Genomic DNA, 24,736 nt, shown 5'->3' on the forward strand with positions numbered 1-24,736 from the left:
GCAGTGACGACGAATTCTCATTAGATCCGGCCTTAGTTTTGGCCATGAATAAAAGTCAGCAGCCTACTCTCTGGTTCTTTCCGACGAATGAACGTCAGTATCATGCTCTATAGTTATATCCAACGAAACTACCAAGAAGGTCCTGAAGAAAAATTGATATTTCCCCTCTAGTGCCAGTCAATCTTGAGATGGCCAGACCTTTCACGATTATAGCCAGACCTGTCACCATCATAACCAGACCTGTCACGAATTGAAAGAGTAACAATCTTAAAACAAAATATTTAATTACCTCTAAGTTGTTTAAACGAATCTCAGATAGGCGTTTGCACACTTAAGAAGATACACTATCTTTCGAAGCTTTCGTGAATACTGACTACTCGTTCCCATCAGAAAATAATATAAATTTACATCTTTGCCAAGTTCACCTTTGTTTTTTTTTTTGTGTGCACTCTTTTGGATCCGAATGTCTTTATAACAGGTTTCCTATCGATTTTGTTAAATGTAAAGGCATTGTTATGCAAAATTATTTTATGCATATGACCTCATTCCAACCTAAATATGACCGCTCCGGTGGCCTAGTGGTTAGAGCGTCCGCCTCGGATGAGGGAGGTCGTGGGTTCTATCCCCGGCCTAGTCATGCCAAAGACTTACAAAAATGATACTTGGCGCTCAGCATTAAGAGGTTCGTGTTATGACTGGTCGGCCTGGTGTCAAGATAATGTGACTGGGTGGGACATCGTGCTACATGTCTGCGGCATGATGCCCCAGTGCTAGACATAACTACAAACTGTCATACTGCAGACATCGTAGCGAAATGACTGAAAAATTGTTAAAGCTACGTCAAAAATCCAAATCTCTCTCTCTCTCTCTCTCTCTCTCTCTCTCACACACACACACACACACACACACACACACACTCCAACCCAAATATATTGAGAGCCATTACAGCAGACGCGCCACGTCACCATTTTATTTCTCCAAACTTATATAAACTACATGCCTTTTTCCATGACATGTTTTGACAACTACTGAAGAATAAAAACAGTCACATAATTGTTCGAACCATGTGTTCAAGAAATCCTGTACGATGCCTATTACCTCCTTCCGTTCCCAGATGCCTTTACAAATTCTGTGGTACTGCAGAGTGTTAAACAATGAATGGAGTCTGGCTTAGCTTTACTCAGAATAGTTTTCATTTACAGCGATGAACACGAAATTTAAGTTTGCATCAGTTTTTAATTGTCAAAGTAAACGCCAATTCTTCTGAATCGTTTATATGTTTTAAAGAAGATTTTTAAAAATTAATTGTTTATTTCAAGACTGTATTGATGTGTAGATCAACTATTCTCAGTGTTAGATACGTGACACTAGAGAAGACTTTGTATTCCTCTTTAAACAGGATAATTTTTACGAAAAGATTTTCGAGACCGACGTTTACGTTTCTTTCATTCTATACTCAAACTATTTAACCTTTAAAAATGTGCTTATAGTTTTATCTTCATTAGACTTAAGAATCTGACGTTTGCATGACATGGGATCAGAGTTTCGAGCTAGCCTATTGTTATGCATAGTTAATTTCCATTTTTTTGAATTGTTGTTTTTTTTTTCTTCATTTCTTTATAAAATTATATCTTGTAGCCGACCTTGTCCAAAATCAAGTTCATTGTCCACCTGACAAGAATCTTTAATTATTTTATTCTGTAATCAAATATTACATGGTTTATTTTTCTCTGTCAGTTTAGGATAAATATTAAGACTATTAGTTTAGTATGAGTCAGGGACATCATGTTTATCATCTTCTTTAGTATAATCTTAGCAAGAAACCTAATTATAACTTATATTGTTCTAGAAATGAATTTTGGCCCTCATCTGGGTTATGGAAAAAAATAGTATTTGTGCTGTAAGATCTTGAAGTAGAATTATTTGTTGTGGTCAGTATTTGCTTTAGGCCGGAATTTATTTGTTTAAATTATCTTTTCATTGGAAATAAAAAGTGCTCATAAATAGTATTCTTGGACAGAAACATTAGCTTTGAGCAGTATAGTGAATTCAGTGCAAGGGCATCTTGGATTATATTATTGTAATTCATCAACAACTTTTGGCACATCATTCCACTTCAGCTATTAGTACATTACAAAAGTTTATTTTTGTATTTCTTTTTTTTTTTTGGGGGGGGTATTATTATTTTTTATTGTTTTTTTTTTTTTTTTGTTATTTGCTTGTTTTCTTTCTTTTTGTCGTTAGCATCTTTTTCTTCTTTTTTGTTTCTCTTTTCTGTTATTTCGATTATGACTATATAATGGTAACACCGATATAGTGTTAGGGTAACGAATTATTTATATTCACATCCTTGTCCCTAATTGTATTGTTATTTTCGGTACTTTAACAATTGTACGGTCGCTACTACTTCATTGGCGTATGAACATGCTAGATGTTGAATAAAGTTATATAGCTGATAAGTTAATTGAACTCCAGTTTGCAAATATTAACACATTCATGTTTCCTTTCCGTTGTTTTTATCGCATACACCATACTCACACAAACCGAGTAATATCTAGTACACTGCAATCAACAGGCTCATAGATAGCGTTTCTAATATTCTCAGTAGCCCCAGGTATTACGCTCTCCCAATATTGCACAAATATGTGACACTAAAATTCAGAATATTAACTCGGATTTGGTGTTGTCATCTCAAATAAGTATCATCTTGGTTAGACTTCGAGAAAGTCACCAAATAGAAATATTTCGGCCACGATAGTAGTATACGGGACGGGAAAAGGGATAAGGGATTACATGGCTCAATGGGAACTTAAGACTCCAGTGGTAATTTAACATTACGGATGTCACTACGTTATCTATGGGAATTTAAGACTCCAGTGGTAATTTAACATTACGGATGTCATTATGGAATCTATGGGATCTTAAGACTACAGTTTTAATTTAACATTACGGATATCACTGTGTTGTCTATATGAACTTAATATTATCGTTTATACCACAACGAAAACTGATGTGAATTAACATAAACCGACATAAATCCATACATAAAACATTTATTAATACGGTATACTGTAGATCAGTCACAGTGCACAATGAGCTAAGTTGACTAAGATATGTGTAGAAAAATAGTTTTTTTCATAAAACAAATTAGATTCCAAGGATTAGATTTAAATTGCGTGCTGACAAAATCTTTTCTTTATCTCGGCAGCATAATTTTAAGTAAGTGCCAAAGCGAAAATGCCATGGAACATTGCAACCAACATCTCACTAACTAATGTTATCAACCTATAAATATGTTCACTATTAAATATTTGTAATTTAGTGTTACCTCCATTCATTTTCCACAGTGCAAACGTAGTCATTGTATATGAACAGGATCGAACCACATAATTATTGGTCTTCATTATTTATGAGTAAATGAATAATCTTAGTGGGTCCTGTAAAGGTGTTGATTTTGAAAAAAGTAAAATCGTTTGGTATTTTGTGATCATGTTTTTAAAACTCTTTCTCTCTATTCGTGTGTGTGTGTGCGTAACAATGCGACATAATCATGTGTCTCGCAATAATGTTTGTCGTTGCTGTGTATTTTCCTGTTATGTGACGTTCGTCTGTTGTTTTTTTTTCAATTTTAATTTTCTCCTTTAATGTAATTAAAACAAATTCGTATTCCACCATTGCATGATATTGATTTTCACAGCAACCACATCCAACACCAAACCTCTAGCTGTATCATCCCACCATTAAAGATTTTCGATTTGTAAATTGACCTCTAAATTTGTGATTGTTTGTTATATGAAAGGATATAAAAAGAAGCATCTTTCGTAAAGTAAAGGTCTAGCACAAATTTCAAAAGTTAATTTTCTATCTTTTCGTTGTTATATTGCTACAATGTTATTGTAAATCAATATCAGATGGCATTTATTGTAGCACGATAGGAATCTAGAAATGGACCCAAATTTAAAATTCGTAAGCTGTCTTTGGCTTCACTTCTTAAAATAATTTGGCAGCATTTATTTGGCGATATAAATTTATATGCAAGCCAATTATCATGTATCTTCTGTCCCACTCAGCACAGAAATAATAATTATTCGTGTATCACACAAAAGGTCATAAATTTTCAAAGTATATATATTTTCAGCCAAGAATTCACTTTGCAATCACCTAAGAATGGAGACACTCAGCATTAGTGTGTATTACTAAGGTATTGTATTCTTCAATACGTGTACAAGTCTAGTGATCTAAATTGTACACATTTGTACAATACATATAATGACCACTTTATTACCTATGGTAAGTGTCTTTTCGTTGTCCTCATTAAATTATATCGGTCAAGATTGCAATAACCAAAAGATTATTTCTATCATATATTGAGAACTTCAAAATCTGCATAATATACAAAAGCCCAAAACGATTCTTCGAAAAACGGTTTTTCTAAAGTTTAATGCATAATATCCAAAAGACATAATGAAAAACGGTATTACTAATTATAATGTATACTTTGTATATATATATATCTGTCTCTTTTGTAACTACTAGTACAAGATTTTGTCTCATTTATATAATTTTTTATCATGACTGTAAATTGTAGTGATTATAGATAGCTGGATTTGGCGTACGTGCATGCGGTCTACTTTAAGATAATAAAGAAATTGCATAGGATCAATACATATATGCTTACGTATGTATTGAGATTTATTATATAATAAAATTATTAGCAAATATGTTGACAAGATTCGGTCTTTTGAATTCGACAGGTCAGTCAGGTAGTATCGTAGAATAATATAGTTAACTCCCATAAATGGTTTAAATCGTGTTAGTTCTTCTACGATGCTGGAAATTTGCGATTTTTGACGAAGGTAGTAGTGATAATATGCTTATTTTGGCTTCTAGCCTTTATATATGTAACTTGGGCTGGTCAGTTGTCTTCTTATTTCTTGTGTTCTTTTTGTAACACCAAGTGTGCAGACGTGTTTTATGTTGTACTCAGAAATTATTTGTGAGAAAAATCATTTGCTAGGATTGTTCATTGGAAAAAGAAAGTGCTCATTGGACTACAATATTATTCTGGAAATTGAGAATTATTCAAAGGAGTTCGAAAACATCATTTTTGACAACATCATGATTCTTTATAGATCACTACGTAACGGAAAATGGTATTACTAATTATAACCATGAAATATAAAAGACATAACAAAATCGGTATTGTTAATTATAATGCATAAGAAAAAAGGTATTAATAAAGAAAGTAAACATCTGGATATAATAACTGGTTCAAGCATTTCCACATTCTTCCTTCTAACCTCGACCAACTTGTTTTTAAGAAACATAAGACTCAGAATATCTGCCTTCTTGTATATTGATCTATATTCTAAAATCTTTGTTGATGAAAACTCACTAATCAATGTCGATACGTCTACGTTTGTTTGCTGTTCATTAGGATACCATTTGTTAGCAACATTACATAAGCAATATAATTATTTGCATCTGTGATGGTAAAACATGTATTTGTCCAACATGTTAAAATTTCTATATTTGAACTATAATTAACCTGTAATCGTATCTTGTATTAATGTGTTAAGGGTTGCAAGGAAGCAAATGTTTATCTGAAACAAGAGAATTTGTGAAAATCATGGAGAAAAAAGCAGTTTAGAGGACTTGTATGTTACACGTTTAGATAACCTTTATTTTGCCTCATAGACCTATGTCAAATCCTATATCCAAAGCAGTTTTAATGGAAGAAACGAATGGTATCACGTGTGTGTTTTGACTTCAATACGTCTTTCTTATCTTTCTGTGATATTTTGACAATTAGGCAGTAGTTGTGGGTTCTTTATAAGAATTTCTGTGTAATTTATGGTATTCTGTAATGTGTGAAACATTGATGAATTAATATGAACTAGAGATTAGACAAAACGAAATAAACATAATCATAACTGGGAGTGCTTATGTTCATAGTCAGCATGATTGCATGAGTGATGGAAATGTAACAGTTAATCTGAGTACAAGTTCATCTTTGTTTTCACCTCCTTTGAACGTAAAGTGAAGGTAAGTGATATTGTTAGAGATGCAAATACTGTATTGCTTGATTATATATTCCCAAGATCAGAAAATGTGTATCATATACATGATTAAATTAGAAACACTGTACAATACATACATTGGGAGAGGTTATTCCCTACACGCAAGTCCGTATCTATGCAAGATGTCACGGAATTTGTGTGTACTAATGTCAATGAGTTATAGATAAACTAAAATGTTCTCATGGTTTCGTATCGCGTATAGCTTTACTCAGGGAGTCTTGTTTTCGTCTTTAACCATTTTAAAATACTGAGTTCCGTTCACTCCATGCTGCACGAACAAAGTGCTTGCATTCAGAAACCAGATTACCTCAAGTTCCCAGGCGATGGATTTCCAACCACAAACAGGGTACTTATAGAGTAAACTGTCGCTGTTTTATCCAATACGAGTTTTTGTCTTGAATCTATCCACTTGTTTGAAACAATATCCAGCTGTAAAGATGTATTTATGACGGGAAGTCCTACAACTTTCTGGGATTTTGTGTAACCCGTGTGCTGTTGTGGTGTTTACTCGCAGTTAGGGACGAAAGCTTCGGGTAGAACTGGGTTCTATGGAGAGGTGTCCAACAGGAAATATAGTGCGATGGTCAGCTGGAAGCCATGAGACACTGTATTCCATTTTAAATAAAAAAATTAATATCATGTATGAGTAAAATCAATAATTCAACATCGCTCTGTGAGTGAAACCAATAATATATACATCGTAAAGTGTGGATGAAACAGACATTATTCATATATTTGGAAATCTTTGTTCATGACGGACACTTCAGACAACGACGTACTTTTGACTTTGACTGAACTTGGACACGGTAGATAGAATGAGTTCTTGCCTTACAGGGGGCAATCACGAAGGCCAGTCCTGACTGAAAAGTGCCCATGGCGGAATGTAAAATGTACGGCATTACCACTTGGAATTCTATCAATCATGAGGGAAAGAAGAACCAATCGTGTTTCGTTTCACAGCCCTCGTGTCGGCTTCATGATCACCACCAATAATAATGGCAACACCACTGAGATGCAAAACGTGGGGTGGGGGAGTTATTCGTGACTGTATCAAACTGTTAAGAAATTTTCTTATGTAGTTTCTGATTGTCTCCTCGCCCTGTCAATCCGATGTTTTTGTAAGTCATGATAGATCCAAGTAACTTCGAACGTATCGTGATGTTGAATTACTCCTCGATCATTGGACACTATCGCATCAGACGAATATTTTCTTATGTTATTGGAACCGCTTAAAGGATTGTAAAAAATAAACACATCATTTTAATGATTTATCCTAATATTGTAATACAAAGATAAAAGTGAATGATTTTCAGAAATTTAGTTAAATTGTGTTTTGCATATTTAATTTTTATAATGTTTAATTTTCTTGGTTATATATTGTTAGGTCCTGCATGACTAGTGACACTGACTCAGTAAACAACATAATACATAACTAATTTTCCTCTGTGGGTATATACTTAATATTCAGGTCATTATTAATGGAGATATAATTGTTTACTTGAGTTTGAATTAAGGACATTGTTGCTCCTCTTAGGAATTCCTGGTGTACCTGCTGTCTTGCATGTTCTTTGCTAAATGCTTACCTAGAGACCTGACCTTGTTTACAGCTTAAACGTTGACTCAGTCTTATTATGTTCAGATTTCAGTTTGGGAGGATTTCTTTATTTGACGTATTCACTGGAATTACATAGTGCTCATTATTACTTCTTGGACTAAATCATAATTTATAATTGAGAATTCATTCCAAGACATTTGGAATATATCATTATAATACATCAAGAGAATTGGCACATTATCACATACGAGACTATTGACATATCAGCACTTTCAATATTGTACTTCATTCGAATCAGCGCTGGAATTCATTTGGAACACTAAACATTTGGACTTGTGATAGAACGTTTAGGACTAATTGGGATTTAATTTACAATACTGTAAGTTCATTTTAAATGTTCACTTTGTATTTTAGGAAAAGAAATTATTTGTTGAATTTTACAAACCTTGTTGGATTTTGTTCTTTTCTGTTACTTAGTTTAAGATCAGATTCGTAACAATCGTTAGACTGTAGCAAATGGTTGTATTCTGGGAATGAATGCAATTTCTTTCCCTGTTTTCATTACCTAAATATTAATGAGACATGTTCCCAATTTAATTGCCTGAGTATTGATGAGAAAGTTTTTCCAGTTTTTATTACCTGGATGTTTTGTAATGAATATAAATGCTATCACAGGTAAAAGGGTGAAAGGGCGAACTTATTTTTATATAATATTTGAAATGATATTTGTTGGACACCTTTGTAATTAAACAATACTTTCGTTGGCAAATATTACAGGTTACGAAAAATGTAATCATTTATTGAACAATAGTTTAGAAGATTAAAACTTCTAAATAAATGTAAACTTGAAGACGTACATACTGAGTACGCGCCAAATTGAAACGTGTGCAAAAGATGAAAAGGAAGTTTTGGATGAACCTAAAAGGGGTGATTCATACATTCTACTTCACAATAGGGTTGACTTAAAGTGAAAACATAAATTGCTTAGATATTCAACATTTAGAATTTCTACGAGACTTGTGCAAATATTTGTTCGAAACCTCAACATTATTCTATAATAGTAGTTAAATTAAGAGCAAGATATGAAGTTCAGCACAGCTACTCGGCTATGGATTGGATGTTATTTTCATGTATTCAAGCTGGCTACACTGTACAAAGAGAATCCTAAAACACTGAATCAAATCCTTGCCCCAAATGAATTAATCTACGTAAGAACATGAAACCGAATATAAGTGAGCACTTCCTGAAAGGACCAAACTTTATATTGGATATAGTCTTCTATGATAAATTGAAACCATTTGATCTGGATCGAAGCCAGTCAAACAGACTATGATCCTCGTAGCACTGGTGGTTCCCTCAGACATACGTCAGTAGAATTGGTAGCCTTCCAATTACAGTATGACTGAATAGAGAATATCCTTGTAAGAGACATGCGCAACTAGGGAGAAGACAGGGTGAGGACGGATATACTAACAGTTGAAGATGTTTTATTTATGGTTCAAGCCAACACAAATAACATATTGAGGCGTGGTTGGGAATGTTGAGTCAGGAACATATCCAATTCCGTTTTAAAAGGATATCAAAGCAGATGGCTTATTTAAGAGATATTTTGCATAATGGTTTAATTCATCTTTTCCTTCCCGTTAATGATGGTATACATTGCTTATAGAACATATAGGCACGCACAAACATACACGCAAGCATTTATGTAGACAACCGACAAAGAATTGACGCCTTTCCATAATGTCATTGACTCTTATTGATTTTTACGTATCAAGGAAATCCAGAAGTTTTCGATGTAAGGACAATTTCATCGTAAAACATTAGAATCAAATCTGTTCAAAAATATCAACAAAAAAACTTTTGCTACTCCATTTTTCGATATAAATCAAAGAAAGCAACTGGTATTGAGCAATACAATGGAAACACGTTTGCTTACCCATTAGTTTTTAGGTTAGTCGAATATACCGTATATGTTCTATACGTACGAAAACACGAGAGCTTGTAATACTTCCACAGCGTCATCGGATGTGTTAGTTTAAAACTTGCATTGTATCTTGGTTTCTTTCCATTCTTGCAGACTAACTTTAGACATGTCATCCTCAAACAACTTTGTCAAGAAGTTTGTTGCGCCATTCAGAGCCATTTATCGAGGTACTTAGATCACAGTGAAATAGTTTTCTACTACGCTATAAACTGTTAGCTTCCTAACGTAGCATTTTCAGACGTTTTGGAAAACGATTAGAATGACCTTTACTTAATTTGAAACCACGCCGAGGAAAATAGGTTATAATAACTCAGATAACTAAATTTATTGTGAATAGGCTTACCCAAGTTTGAATGTTCTGATTTTCCTTGCCTAATTCTTATTCGGTGTTGAACTAGTATTGCAACATAAACACCCATTTCTTTGACGGCAATTTTAGTACTAATTTTCTATCTTTTGTCTCAGTTTATCTCTCCTATTAGTGACTCATTATAATTGGATAGTCTCGTAGATTTAGAAGCTTCCACTGGAAGGTCAGCTCGTTTCTAATTGACAACTATAATTTAGTATTTAAATTAGTCTCCATCATTTTCATTTTCTGTACAATATGACTTCTGGCACCATCTCCTGTTTTCTCTTACTCTTACTCATTTCAAAATGTCTTTATGATTTATCTACCCTAATTCATATCATCTTGTCATATCTGAGCCTATATGTTCCCATTTCTCAGGAGCATCATGGCGAGACATGACTCGTCGTTTACAATAACGAAGAGCATGATTATAAGTATGCAAAACCGTATCTCGCTTATGTGCGATTTTCGCGAATACAAAATAAGGATATAAGCTTTGCTGACTATTCGGTTTCTCAGCTTCCACCAGAACTCCATGACTCTATATCTTTTATACTGTCTGTTCTCTGAGTTTGTATACGTCATTACATAAAATCTGCTGTAACGTCTTTGTAAATGAAGCACATTTACGTAACTGATACCGTCAACCGAAAGAAATTTGCTTGCTCAACAAATCTTGCAATAATGATATCGGGCTAAATTTGCTGGCTTAGAATATGAGAAGAAATACGTTTGATATGAGAGGGATTTCAAAATTCCTACAGGTAAAAGCACAATCTTTATTGAAATAATACGTATGTACATTAAAATGATACAAAAAATTGATTTTAATGCAATGTTCTGAAAATTTCAATCTCGACATTTATATTATCCTAACAACAACAATTGAATGACTGTTTTATTTTTTTAACGTGTCGAAGGGTATATCATTTCAAGGAAATGGGATCTAAGTGACTTTCCAAGGATACACAGACATCTGATTCCAGACTGACTTGTGTGTGTATCAGATCCACGACACTTTGATCATGATAACAAAGCTCTACAAAGTGCGCTATAGTGGCTCCCTAAAAGACTATACACAAGATATCCAGATGCCCCATAAGTAAAAACACTTCATCATCGTCGTCGTTGTCATCATCGTCATCATCATCATTTTCATCATTCTCATCCTCCTCATCCTCATCATCATGTCGTCGTCGTCGATAATAGAAAGTGATGTGTCCTTTTTGACTGTCCTTGCAAGTTTAAATGAACAACCTTTAAAATGAGAACCCTTTCTTATTATGTATGCATTCATAATCGAATAATCATCCCAAACCAATTCAGATTTATCATCATAGGTCACATTTTAAAAACACGAATCTTCTTATAAAAAGACCATTTGAACGATTCCTGTTCCCATCTCTTCAAAGATAAGAGCAAAAGGGGAGAGTCTAAAAGAACAGTTGGTGGATTAAGCAATCAGGGGAACATAATGATGTACAGCGATGACTATCAATTTCGGCCATGTTATTATAACATCCATATGCATGATGATTGGGTTGAACATGAATAATAATTTTAGGAATCTTGGTGCGGCAACGAAGTAGTGGGTCCTGAAACCCAGGGCCGAAATTCCGCTAGATGATGACATACAACGCTGCCAACCAATATCAGAAGAGGTCTGGTCCATTTCGAGATATCCGGTAATTACCGGTCTAGGTAAACAGGTACCCTCTCCGTAATTATGCATTCGCGATAGCTGTGTAATCAAAAGACTGAACTTAGCATTCTAGTTATAAATTTTCTATTTATGTATGTATGTATTTATTATAACAAATAGATCTTGAAAGTTTTTAACTGTGGTGTCAAGTTTAGTATATACGGATATTTAATAAAGGACATTTTGGGTCAATAACAGATGAAGGTTTAATGGAATATGTGGAGCGGCAGTAATGTATCTTACTGATTACAGGTCCTTTACATACCAATAATGGCTATTTCGAACAGAAGCAATTGGAGTAAAGTGTCCCGCCACTTTAGCCTACACAGGCTAATCTAAGGGTATGATTGATACTCACACCGTTTTGCTGGTGAGTCTGGTATTATTACCAGTAAGATACCTTGGCTCCTTTATAAGTACATAATATTTGTAATTACACTGGGTATGTTTTAATACATCGCTTAAAAGTGTGTTATTAGATAATAATAAGACATTGACATAAACCCTAATACAACGCTGAAATTGGCATGAATATATTTAAATAAAACGCGGAAGAATCCTTCCTCTTGTCTGAAATGCATAACTGCTGGAAGATTTATTTCATTGTTGAAGTACATTATCGGGATCCTTAAAAAAAAATGTAGCACCAGGTAACTCCATGATAAATCTGATTGCTATCTGTTTCGGAACATTATCTTTAGTTCCATAAGTGATTTTTCTATAAATGCTTGACATAGTACATCAATCGACTAAAGTCTTGCTGGTTGTTGTTTAATTGAAGTTAAAACCTGTCACAATTCATTTGATGCTGACCAATTCATCCGTCCTCTATGATAAAAGATGACAGAGACTGCGTGCAATACTGTCTATGAGCCATGAACCATGCCATTTGGGGTGATATGTAGATGAAAATGAGTTGGTGAACGATGTTGTAGTTGATGGGCTGGAATTTTATAACATTAAAAAGCGAAAATCTTTATGTGTCGACGTTGTAATATTGGTAAACCTCTCCTAAAAGGTGTAATTTAGAATGACGATACTAGTTTTCATCTTAAAGAGGATACTAAATTCTGGCTGAAATTGCTATTTATTTGCATATTTTAAATAAATATTCAGTCTATATAGTTTTGCTGTATAAGACAAGTAGTTTAATATGTACTGAAGGGTCTATAACTTGCAATCAAAGTGCTTTCTCTATCCTAGCAACAGTCATACTATGAACGGATCATCTCAATTACAAATAAAACAATACTATAAAAAGCATATCAAAGTAATACATTCATAGTTTTAAGCATTCTGCACTGATAGATAGGAGCTAAGATAAATAACATCATCAAATGCATCATAGATTCATCGTAATTCCGAGCCCTCTTTGTTTGCAATAAATTGCAAAATCAACGGTTCGTGGTCCCTTTTTCTCTGAAATGCGATCCGAGACAAATCACAACAATGCTGCAGTAAATAAATACTAAATTCTTTGAATCTGAGTCAATTTAAATGAAAGTCACCATGAGATATGATTACCAAGCACGCGAGTTCATGCCCTCGACTTCTGCATTTCTATTGACAAATGACAGATAACGATCTTGACATCAAATTGCAAACAGCTTTCTACATTGCCAAAGTAAACATGATTGTGACCGCTTTATTTGTTTTAAATTTCAGCCAACATATTAGGAGAGGCTTCAAGATGTATTGTGTATTTCACGGAGATATTTTGCCATTGCTTTAATAGACAGTGTCACGAAATTGTATAAATCCTTTTATTTATTAAACATACGTACTTGGGTTTCTTTTCTTTTTTTTTCTCTTTTTTTTTTTTTTTTTTTTTTCTTTTTTTTTTTGTATACAACTATACCCGAGGGTAATTTATGTATATTGTACAATATTTCGAAATACTGAGTTCGGTTCATCATATGTCGCACGTGCGAAGTGCTTTCAATGGGAAAAACCGAATGCTTCCAGCGCACAGGCAATGTATCAATGTATGACGACTTTGTCTGTGTATAAATGCCTCACCGTAAGATTAAATCTTGACATTACAGAACGTATTGTCAGTGAGTGGTTTACTTAAGGACTTGCACATCTGCAGCGGTAGAGCTGACCCGAGTAATCACAGAATGATCAGTGATCGGAGTGGTCGGATTGACCTGATTCACCAGAGTGACCATAGTAACCAGAGCTATCTGAGTTATCGGAGTGATCGGAGCCGACGTGGTATCAGCTGCAGAGCTAACCATAGAAGGCGACCATAGCAGCTGTGAAGCTGAACCATGACAACGGTAGAGCTGAGTTAACAGTGTTACTGGTCGAGTAGCAGGTGATCAGGCGTTGCTGACTGAGATTGATGGGCGCTGATTGCTTGATTGACTACCTTGGAATACTGACGGCTTGATTGACCAGTGTGACTGATAGCGGAGTGTTTAACTCCATACATGTAATGTTTTAGCGGTGGGCTAATTTTAGGGGTTTGTAAAACCCAGTGTGTTTTTCTTACTGTAAAGATAATTTGTATATATGTCCCTTTTGTTTACATAATTTCACTATTTGAATGAATACATTTTACTATACGAGTAAAATACTACATTTGTTTTACTATTTGAGTAAAACGCATCAATCTTCTCGCTGTGAAATCACTGAGAATCATTCACCCCTTGTCCTTGTACTGTTTAAGGTCATTTAGTTGTATTTTCATTATTAAGTTTGTGCGTTTTATATTAATTGATCCAATATATGGATCATATACACGCACATATTAATCTGAATTAATTGCTCATTCAAGTCGTTCATTATTAAACACTGTATTTGTATCAGCATCAAAAGTGTTCTGTTGTAAATGAAAGAAATAATACATGTCAGTTGTCATATGTTTATTTTTCTTCGATGTTAATTGCTGTGTTTTATGTTTGTGATTTTCGTCAGTTCTTGCCTTTGACAAGAGCCACGTAAGACTCAATTGCACTAAGGCTATTCTACACTAGTATTTCATTATGTCTTTTAATGTGTTTTATATGTGTAAATCTGATCACGTGGGGGGGGGGGCCGAGTGGCCGAGTGATCTAAAGTGCTCACCGTTACGAATCATTGGCATCTCACCTCTATCTGCATGAGTTCTAGTCTCGGATTCGGCTAATGTGGTTATTTGAGAAAGCTTGCCATTAGCTTCTCGTGGGTCGGTGGTTCTTTCCGGGGTTTTCCCGATTTCTTCCTCCACATTGATACTGGCCGCCATGTATAGCCTACCTTGTGCTGAAAAATGGCGTTAAACCCTACAACAACTGATCACGTGCATATGAATATAAATCAATACGGCTTGGTAAATGGACATATCACAATGGTACTCCAATTTCATTGCTTTTGATGACAAAGTCCCTAGCCGTCCATGAAGTAAACATGTAACATACATACATACATACATACATACATACATACATACATACATACATACATATATAGCGGAATGGTTGGTTGAAGTATCCAGTTGGACCAGTATCATTATAGGCTGATTGCAAATCCTTTTTCGGTACCATTTATTTGATCCGTTTGATTTGCATTGTCTACTGTATGTCAATTAACTTTACTTTAATATGGAAAATAAATACATTAATGTTAAGCAACATGGAAATTGCAGAGAGTATAAAACCTTTTATTCAAAACAGACAGTACCTTATTGAAATATGGAAAAAGTATTCAAGGACTTCGCTGATATTTGAATTTTACCTTGAAGTTAATGATTTGGGATAATTGAAGTGTCATTCTTCTAGCACATTAGTGCATTAGAACCTTCGTTTGAAATACATTTAGGTAGTTTCTTTATGAAATTGACAGTACATTTAGGTTAATATTCTAGGACATCATACAATACTGTAAGTTGTTTTTTATTTTTTCAGTTTGTCTGATTTTATATTTTAAGAAAATAGATCTATATTTTGGAACATTGAATGACTGTTGAGTTATTCTTTGTTCTGTTATGTAGTTTAAGATCCCAGAACTGTATATATATATATATATATATATATATATATATATATATATATATATATATATATATATATATATATATATATAACCACGAGATGTAAATAATTTTCATTAAAAGGGAACTAGGCTAGCTGAGTTTATTTTTAATGCAAAAACGTATGCATGCACATAAATGCACTTTGAATGGAGTTACTATATATGCTCTGAACGACTGTGTATTGACAAAGTGAATGAACTCCTCACATCCCTGCGAGTGTGTCCGCTACAAAACGTAGTCCTGCAATTTTTCTTGTTGTTCACAATCACATATGCAAATTGATAAGTTGATTTATTTCTTTTTTTGAGTTTCTATTTACTACAAACACGGTTAGCTTCTGGTACATTGAACTTGAACTGTCAGGCATTCACTTACTGTTGTATGGAAATTAGCATGGAAAGGAAACTAAGCGAAATGACGAACCAACAATAGGTAATTAAAATGTTTTAGTATATTGCCAGTTCATCTAAGCCATTATTTTACTTAAAAATATTTTAATATATAGACAGTTGACCTAACTCATTATTCGACTTTAAATTACATTTCTAAAGACTATAAAATTCTCTCTCTCCCCCCCCCCATGGGACGTTTTTGACTAAACGTTACCATCATTCATAGGCACCACAGCTGGAGTTATCTGTTTGAAAAGTAGCATATATAGTTACGGAGGTAGCTGCTTCGGTTGTTTAGTTGTTTGTGTACCACATCTGGAGTTATGTTTGAATAGTAACATAATTAAGCCAAATATACTGTCTACCTGATGACTTGTGTTGCTTTTTAAGCTGGAGCATTGTTCCATCATGTATTTGCTATCTGTATCTTATGTGCAATGACAAATGTAGTCTTAGTCAATTATTTTACTCTGGATATTGAAAATAATTAACAATGATTAAATGGATTTTAATATTTTTATTTAAACATAGATCAATACTCAATGAAGATCTGGTATATACATTATGACCATCTGTTCTTTTTTTCTCAGACAAATACAACAACAACAAACCATCTATCCGATAGAAAAGAGCGGTGTTTGAAAGTTAAATTTAATTTTTCGCATTATAAATAATGCATAGGATATACATACCACGATCTTCATCCCCAGCCTATTACTAAGAAGTTCACGTCCCCACCCACGCAAACTAAAACGTGTTGGGTGATTTAAACAAATGACGATTATCTCGCTTATGTACCACAACAACTAAATTCTAAGCAATATTGTGGGAGTCTTTGATTTCTTAAAATAACAGAGTAGCAATCAGCCAGTTTAAATCTACACTGAAATAGTACCTTTAGTACGGTGTATGTCCCAGGAAGATAAGGCATGTTTGTGCACAAATTCAAATGACATGCCTTCCTTGTAAACCCAAATGTCGTTTGCATGGTCTCTGTTCAGGTGTTTCCGCTTCGGAATTTCTATGTAAATATTTGTTATCTACGTTTTGCCCTTCACGAAGAGGTACACTAACTGCTCATACAGTCGCCCCACCTCCTCTCCCTATATGTTTTCTACAAGATCAAAAATGCAACAAACTGACAATAAACAGTTCAAAACTAGTTTTAACTATCCGAAGCTATTGCTACTCTTAACGTCTCTTTGTCAAAAAGAGACAAAAAGCAGAGACAAGGCTAGCAAGAAACACAATTCGTGGTGACCTTACACACGTTTGCATTAATATTGTTAATGTAATACAAGCTTGAAATTCTTGGACGTTTGCCTAGTTGTCTTCAGCTCAAATGATCACGTGGTAAGCTAATTGATATTAAGTTATAAAATGAGGAGTTATAACGGGACTGTTTGTTAATATAAAGTGTGTAACCGCAAATTACATCCCATATATTAGTTTTGTGTTTAAGGAAAGTAATGATCGTATGAATGAAACGAAGAAAAACTACAAAAAGGTAGCAATTTGTAATTGAGTACATGTCGAGCAAAACGATATATTGCTTAACTGAAAAATTGGTGGTTGTAAACAGAGGATGATTTTATTTGCGTGTGGTTCTTCTGGAGCCCTCTGGGTTTAAGCTGCTTGGTTTCAGTATTCTACGAAAGTATGTAAAGTACAATTCTTTTTCTTTTCTAGTTTCATAACTCTGTTTGGCGTAGGTTGTGGTCAAATGAAGTTACTGTTCCCCCACTGAAAATGTAGCCGGATAAGAAAAGTGTTATGCAATTCGACTTCTGTCCAGCTTCTTCGTCAATCAGATATGTGAAGAACGATGTTAGTGTTTTGCTTTCGATTTTACCGACATACTGAAAGCAACAGATCTTACATGTGACGTGATAAATTCCGTGTTGCGCTTTCTATTTGGACTATATATGTTCAATTCTGCATTCATCGCTGTGTTACATGATAACACTAATTTCCGTCAATTGTATTGTTTTACAAGCAGTATGTATCAAGTCTCCTGTAGTTACCATGTAAAGAACATATCATCAACGCCTCTTGTTAGGTGCTAGTTTCCTAACATCACGCTTTGATGAAAATCCCCTAGGTACAGAGTCGTTAGAGACGAGTGTCTCTTATGCCCACAAACATGCATGTCAAACAAACGTTTCAAGTTGTATTTATAACAATTAATACCTGCTCACCATACACTCTGTGATTTGAATCAAAACAATCTGTGAAAACCCATGGTTTAGAGATAGTATTTGGACAATCTGCTAAGTCTAACCTATGACCGGAAACTAGACGAATTCCTGGTAAGTACAGAATATTACAATGACGGTGTAACTGATAAGCTAAACTGTAAATATTTATGGCTTTAAATTGTAAATATATATTCACATACTAACGTCTGAGCGAGGAAAATGCTAGAATGGCCTACACACATACTACATCATGGAAATTAAAAGAAATAATGTAGTCTGGTATGCAGAATGCACTACATATAAACAATAAATCAAGGTGCTGATATACGTATTAAGGCGAAATCGCAGGGTAAAAATTTGCATAACATAAAGCATTAGGAACTGAACATGACTATTGTTCGGCAAAATAGCTCGAATTCGGATACTGTATTTTACCCAGGCCACTGATGTTACATACAGTTTATTTCATCTTGTGTCCCTCTCAGTTCGCTTTGATTAGTCCACGAGCAAGTGCCCTGTAATGATGAGTTTGTCAGAGTGAACATTTAGCTATATATATTAAATAAAGACAATTCAACTCAACATGATGGACTAGTTAGAAAACTGCGTGAAATGCAAGATTCTGTCATCAGACCAGCAGATTAAGGAGCCCTGCCTTTTTGCCATGGATACGTCAGACTATATCTTTTTTTTAAAACTAACTGAACACCTGACGTCCGATGTTAAAAGACATGCACAACGTAGGACCTATTGATGAAAAAACACTGGCTTTTCTCCTACCGCTTGACCTATTGATTAAAAGACACTGGCTTTCTTCCTATTGCTTGACATATTGATGAAAAAACACTGGCTTTCCTCCTACCGCTTGACCCAAAACCAGGGAGGTTTTACTTACTATTTAATAAACGCAAAAAGTTGACACAGGAAAGCTTACAATATCTCGAAACATACTTTCCTCTGAAACCAAACCATATTATCTTCAGCCTTTAAAATTATAATATATTATTGAATACCTATAAAAACTCCAAATCTGAACTAAACACCAAACATTCACCTTCCAGACAAGAGTCTCTTCGTCATTATGGATATTTGCTCTTTATACAGCAAACACATATCTACGTACTTACGTATCCACCTACCCACACAAAGTTGAGGGCCGAAAAAAGGCCAGACAGTAGGGAGGTTGGAGAAGGAAAAAAGCGAAGGGACCGAGAAGAACAGCCACAGTGAAGTTTTAGTGAACCGGAAATGAGCAGGTTATGAAGTTGTACAAGGCAATTCTATAGAACCAATTCTGTCACTTAAGACAGACCATCTATTTGTGTAAATATATTGGTGTTTGAAGTTCGGTGAAAGATTTATTTAAAAAAGAAGTGTATCATCCTAATATAATGTATTATCACAGTTGTTTATGTAATTGATTAAATTATTATTTATTTATTTTTATTTTTTTGTCATGTACGGGAGCTCATGTCGTTCTGTTTTATAAATCTGCTCAGATCTCTACTTATTCAATGTATAAGTTTCACACTTTATATTAACATTTACTCAATCCGGGCAACAATACAGAGGGTGATCACCCTCCAAATAACGATATCCAAATAAAGCGGTCACCTTGTAAGAAGGTACATCCTCACAACACAACCACCACCACGACCAGTAGCACGGCTACAAACATGAGTAATTAATATAAACTGTACTGCTAAAATAGGAATCAAAGTAGTGTAAACTACAGTCCAACAGTTATTAATCACTGTACTATTAGCAAGGTTCAATATGTACTAGGTCATTATGACACATCAAATCCTGAAACGTTCAAATTGTACATCACTGCGTTAGCACTACCTACCTGAACATTGTACAGTCTAGCTTTTACATACCAATTAATACAGAATCTAGATGGAAATAAAAACTTAGCCGAGGAACCAGAAAGACACAATTCAAACTTTTAAATATATTTACAGTCCATACAAGTCATTATTATTATCTAATTAACATTCTAATTATATTTTCCATTTCTAACTTACCCGTTTCCATTGCTTCGTGTGGCTGCATTCTGCCATCAGTCATAGGTCCAAAGACAGCATCGCATGACACAGGCGAAAGTACATCACTCTCGTGTTTTAACGGATTTTCGCTATCTTTCTACGAGAGAGAGAGAGAGAGAGATGTAAGTTGGGGAGGACTTACCGTAAAAGCGTTTATACGTTGTCCATCCCAATGTTACTTTATTGGTCAATTAGTATGCTGCCTTACCAACACACATAGTGAAAACTAAGACTGAGGAGGGAAGAGTGCCCTTGGGACATTATATTATTAAATAATGTTTCTAGACTCATTTTAATCGGCTTTATAAAACATGCAGAAAGACAAACACAAATCAATAACTAGATTACAGATTATGTATTCCTCCTTACCAATAAATGTGTCATACACATCTTAATATGCTATTGCAGCTCCATGTAACACTGGTATTGTGAACACTATGTGAAAATCCCATAGAACGTGCACACTTAACGTTACAATGTCCCGGGTTCTAGTAGGCTACTTGGTGAAAGTTAAGTTTCTTTCTTTTATTTCACTCCACGTGCTTCGCAGTGTTCTCTCTCTAACAACACTTTAAATGCTTGTTATTATTAATGCCTTTTGTTGATTTGTGCATACAAATAGATCTTAGAGTTCGATTCTGTCTTGGCTTGATATAAAAAGAACCCAAAATGATTTGATAAGCATCTAACTGAATGCAGATAGATAATGAATCAGAAGAAAATAGAAAACATTTGATTGTGATACACATATACTGTACGGAACATACTAAGAACTGTCGAGGAAGATGTATTGCGGGCCTAACAAATAACATTGCTAGAAGATCGTAAGCTTAATGTTCATGATTATTGGCTGCTTGCTCGACAACTACCTGTTCCGTCAATAAATGTGTTTGAAACTTTTAAAGATGTGTCATTATGCCTTCTGATCCATTTTAGTTCCAATGCTGAAGTAGTATACATCTATAATGATTATATATGAGGTGATGTAAACGTTTTCGATGAATTCAGTACTTCTATTTAGGTAGAAAATGAGAAAGCGCAATTAAAGAAATTTTTAAAATAAGTGGCCCCTAAGATCTATTTAATAAATTTTTATTATATGGCAGAGATGTCAGAGATCCATATCAACTGTATATTCGTTTTTTTTAACCAGTCCTTTTTTTCCAGGTATTTTGGTAAAAGTACAATCTTATATCTATCCGTAATAGCGGTTGTGCAGTTAACATAGAATAATAAAGAGTATAACCCTTCTAAGGTCATTGTTAAACTGTTTGTTAGGTTTTAAATAATAGACTCGTTATTGGACGGAGGATTACCGAGTATTTTTAGAAGCTCAAATGATTGCAAGAAATCTATATCCACTGATCACAATTTTACATTACGCGGATTGTTAACTCATTATGTTAATTCAGATATTTTTACATGGATAACTGCTCTATGCTTTTCTTGATTTTATTAAGAATTTTATTCCCAATTCTTAAAGAATTTGACGCTTTAATGGTGCAAATTATTTAAATTAGGAATGAGAGGTAAATTGTTTATTATTGTGCATTCAGTGTATGAAAATATCAAAAACAGTGAGATTTAATAATACTTTGTAAGAAGAATTTGTATGTGTTACTGCTGTATGTCAAGGGAGTGTTTTTCGCCCTTTTTATTTTCCATGTTTATTATTAATGTTGTAGAGGAAATTATTAACAGTCAACACATAAGCATGCTACAACCATTTATTGTTTTGTACCCAGATGATATAGTTGTATCGTCTGTGTCAAAGCATGACCAGGGTCTAAATGTTCCATTTGGCGCGTTAACATTAATACAAACAAAACTTAAAAAAGTGTTTCATGGAATTGTGTTTGCAATAGGGGCTTTATTCACATCTGTCCGAAAAACCTTAGATGCAGAAACTTCACAAGAATAGTTTGCAATGGAAACGTAGTTATGCAAGTTTGGAAATCTACCCACAAAAGTAAAAAGTGAAATTATTTACACACTTATGAATTAAATCAAAATAAACTTCGTTTCAAGTCCTCAAATGTACGCAACACATCGTTATTGCCCAGAAAAATAATTCACAATAGTCCCCGAATAATGTTCTAGTCCGATGAATACTTTGTAATTCTAATGAATAATACCAGCAAACGTCTCCTATATCTAGATAGATAGATAGATAGATAGATAGATAGATAGATAGATAGATAGATAATAGATAGATGGATAACTGAAAATGTGTTCTATCTATATTTCAAGCTGTCGTAAATGAACTTTTTGTTGTTTTTTCAGGTATCCAAATACAATGCTAAACTCCACTCACAAAGGAAAATAGGATAACAGGAGGAAAACGTTATTATATTTCCGAGACAAGATATACGTATCTTGAAGCCAGCCTACTTTAAGGTACAGCATTAACTGAAAAACAAACTCTGTGTTTCGATATTTATTAACGTATGTGCCATTGTCTCTATGAAACAGTTGGATTAAATAACTTGTTACGATGATGAATACATCGTTGTATGGTGGCGTTATTTATGACAATGGAAATTTGGGTGAGTCTGACGCAAAGCTGCATATTTCAGGAAACGAAACGAATCTTCTAAATGACCACTCAAATACGACCCTACTTGAACCAGACCAATATTATACTACTGTCTATATAATATTTTCTGTAATTCTAAACGTGTTCATTTTTCTTTTTGGATTCATCGGGAATATTTTAATAATTGTGGTTATTGTGCAAACCACAAACATGCGGACTACTACCAACTGTTACCTTATCAGTTTGGCAGTGGCTGATTGCTTAGTATTGCTCTCGGCAACTCTTCCTGGTATTCCTGAAACTTTCTTTCAAGTTAATCACTGGCCATGGGGAAGGGCAATGTGTTCTATTTTAATATTTTTGCAATATCTTGGTGTAGACACATCATCTCTGTCCATTACTGCCTTCACAGTGGAACGATACATAGCCATTTGTCACCCAATTAGAGCCCATACAATGTGCACCGTAGAGAGGGCAAAAAAGATAATTCTGGGAATCTGGGTGTTTGGTATTCTTTACTGTTCCCCATGGATAGGCTTAACAAAAATCGACCTTTACCACAGGACATCTGGTGTGATTGAGACGTGCACTTTCAGACTTAAACGTAACGAGTACCTTGCATACTACATGATAGACTTAATAGTGTTTTATATCATCCCTCTCTTGCTGGCTGCAGTATTGTACATTTGCATTGCAAGGATCCTATACTCTGCCACAGGTTCGAAACAGAGCAGGCCCCGATGTATGAATGGATCAATAATAACGGACAGAAGAAACACACAAAGAAAATCACGCATACAGGTAAGATCAAAGGAATCTACAATGTCGTGCAAACTATATATGACCATATGTGTTGACAGCAGGTGTTTAGGTTATCTGCTAAGGTGTGAAAGGATGATCACGTCATTTTTCTAGGGAAGTTCATACATAAAATAATATCATGAACAAGTATCTTTCCAGCATAATTGGCAAACTAATTTTCTGCGGAAGTCTTCAATTAATTTGTCTTATTTGAATTGACTTTGATGTTTTACAGAAAATGTAAATGTTTCCGTTTAAATTTTAAGCTTTTCCGTATGTTGTGAAGTTTATCGTTAAAGAGAAATTATTAAAACACAGCTTTATACATCTTTGTATTGTAAAACTTTGCACTCATCGGAAAAGCAATCAAAATAACATCAAACTATTGAAGTTTCACATCATAGATGGATAAGCTTCTGACTGCATTCCTCTTTTAACACTGAAGACGAAATTAGTTTTGTTATTATAACGGTAATTACATGTATCCATCATATATCCATTAGATTAAAATACTATATAACTAAAAATGAAAGCAAACTAATTTATTCCGATTTTCAATTATACGTCTTAGATACTAACTTCACCCCTCTCCTATATTCCTTTGGAATACATTTTTATGAGAAAGGAAAAGAATTGTTTCAAATAACAAAAAATGTTCTTTGTAACGATGTGTGTTTTACTATACAAAGGAGCTTAAGTTTCGTGGCTCAAGGAACCAATGTTGACATGACAAATCAGCCTAGCACATGGTGAAATTGGGAAAATAAAGTCATGGAATATTTAGAATTAAATGGGATTAGGGAACATTTGTCGGTTGCAGCAGATAACTGGAGACAATTTTGATCCGCAATTAATTAGCGATATAATACATTCATTGACGAGCATTCGTGAGTAATAGCCTTCAATCCTGAATGTTTGTCCAGATAGCAACGTGATTCCGGCTTATTAATGTTTTCTGTTCTTCTGTCCAATAGTCAACCCGAAACCAACACCTAGTTAATGGTTGCGTTGTCACTTTTTCATACACTAACACTTGTCGCATGAATTGGTAAAAATATTTCATGATG

At 34.2% G+C, this 24,736-nt stretch overlaps 1 protein-coding gene across 1 annotated transcript in view; it reads left to right on the forward strand.

The window, feature by feature from the left end:
* The first annotated feature begins 22,829 nt into the window (after positions 1–22,829).
* LOC149780702 (thyrotropin-releasing hormone receptor-like) overlaps positions 22,830–24,736 on the forward strand; it is an 81,376-nt gene continuing 79,469 nt past the window's right edge. The window contains exon 1 of the mRNA XM_089936225.1: positions 22,830–23,669. Coding sequence (XP_089792351.1) covers positions 22,830–23,669 — 840 coding nt within the window. The remainder of the gene's footprint in view (positions 23,670–24,736) is intronic.

Source organism: Sinohyriopsis cumingii, chromosome 16 (assembly GCF_028554795.1).
Source record: "Sinohyriopsis cumingii isolate HCF-2022 chromosome 16, ASM2855479v2, whole genome shotgun sequence".
NCBI classification, from domain to species: Eukaryota; Metazoa; Mollusca; class Bivalvia; order Unionida; family Unionidae; genus Sinohyriopsis; species Sinohyriopsis cumingii.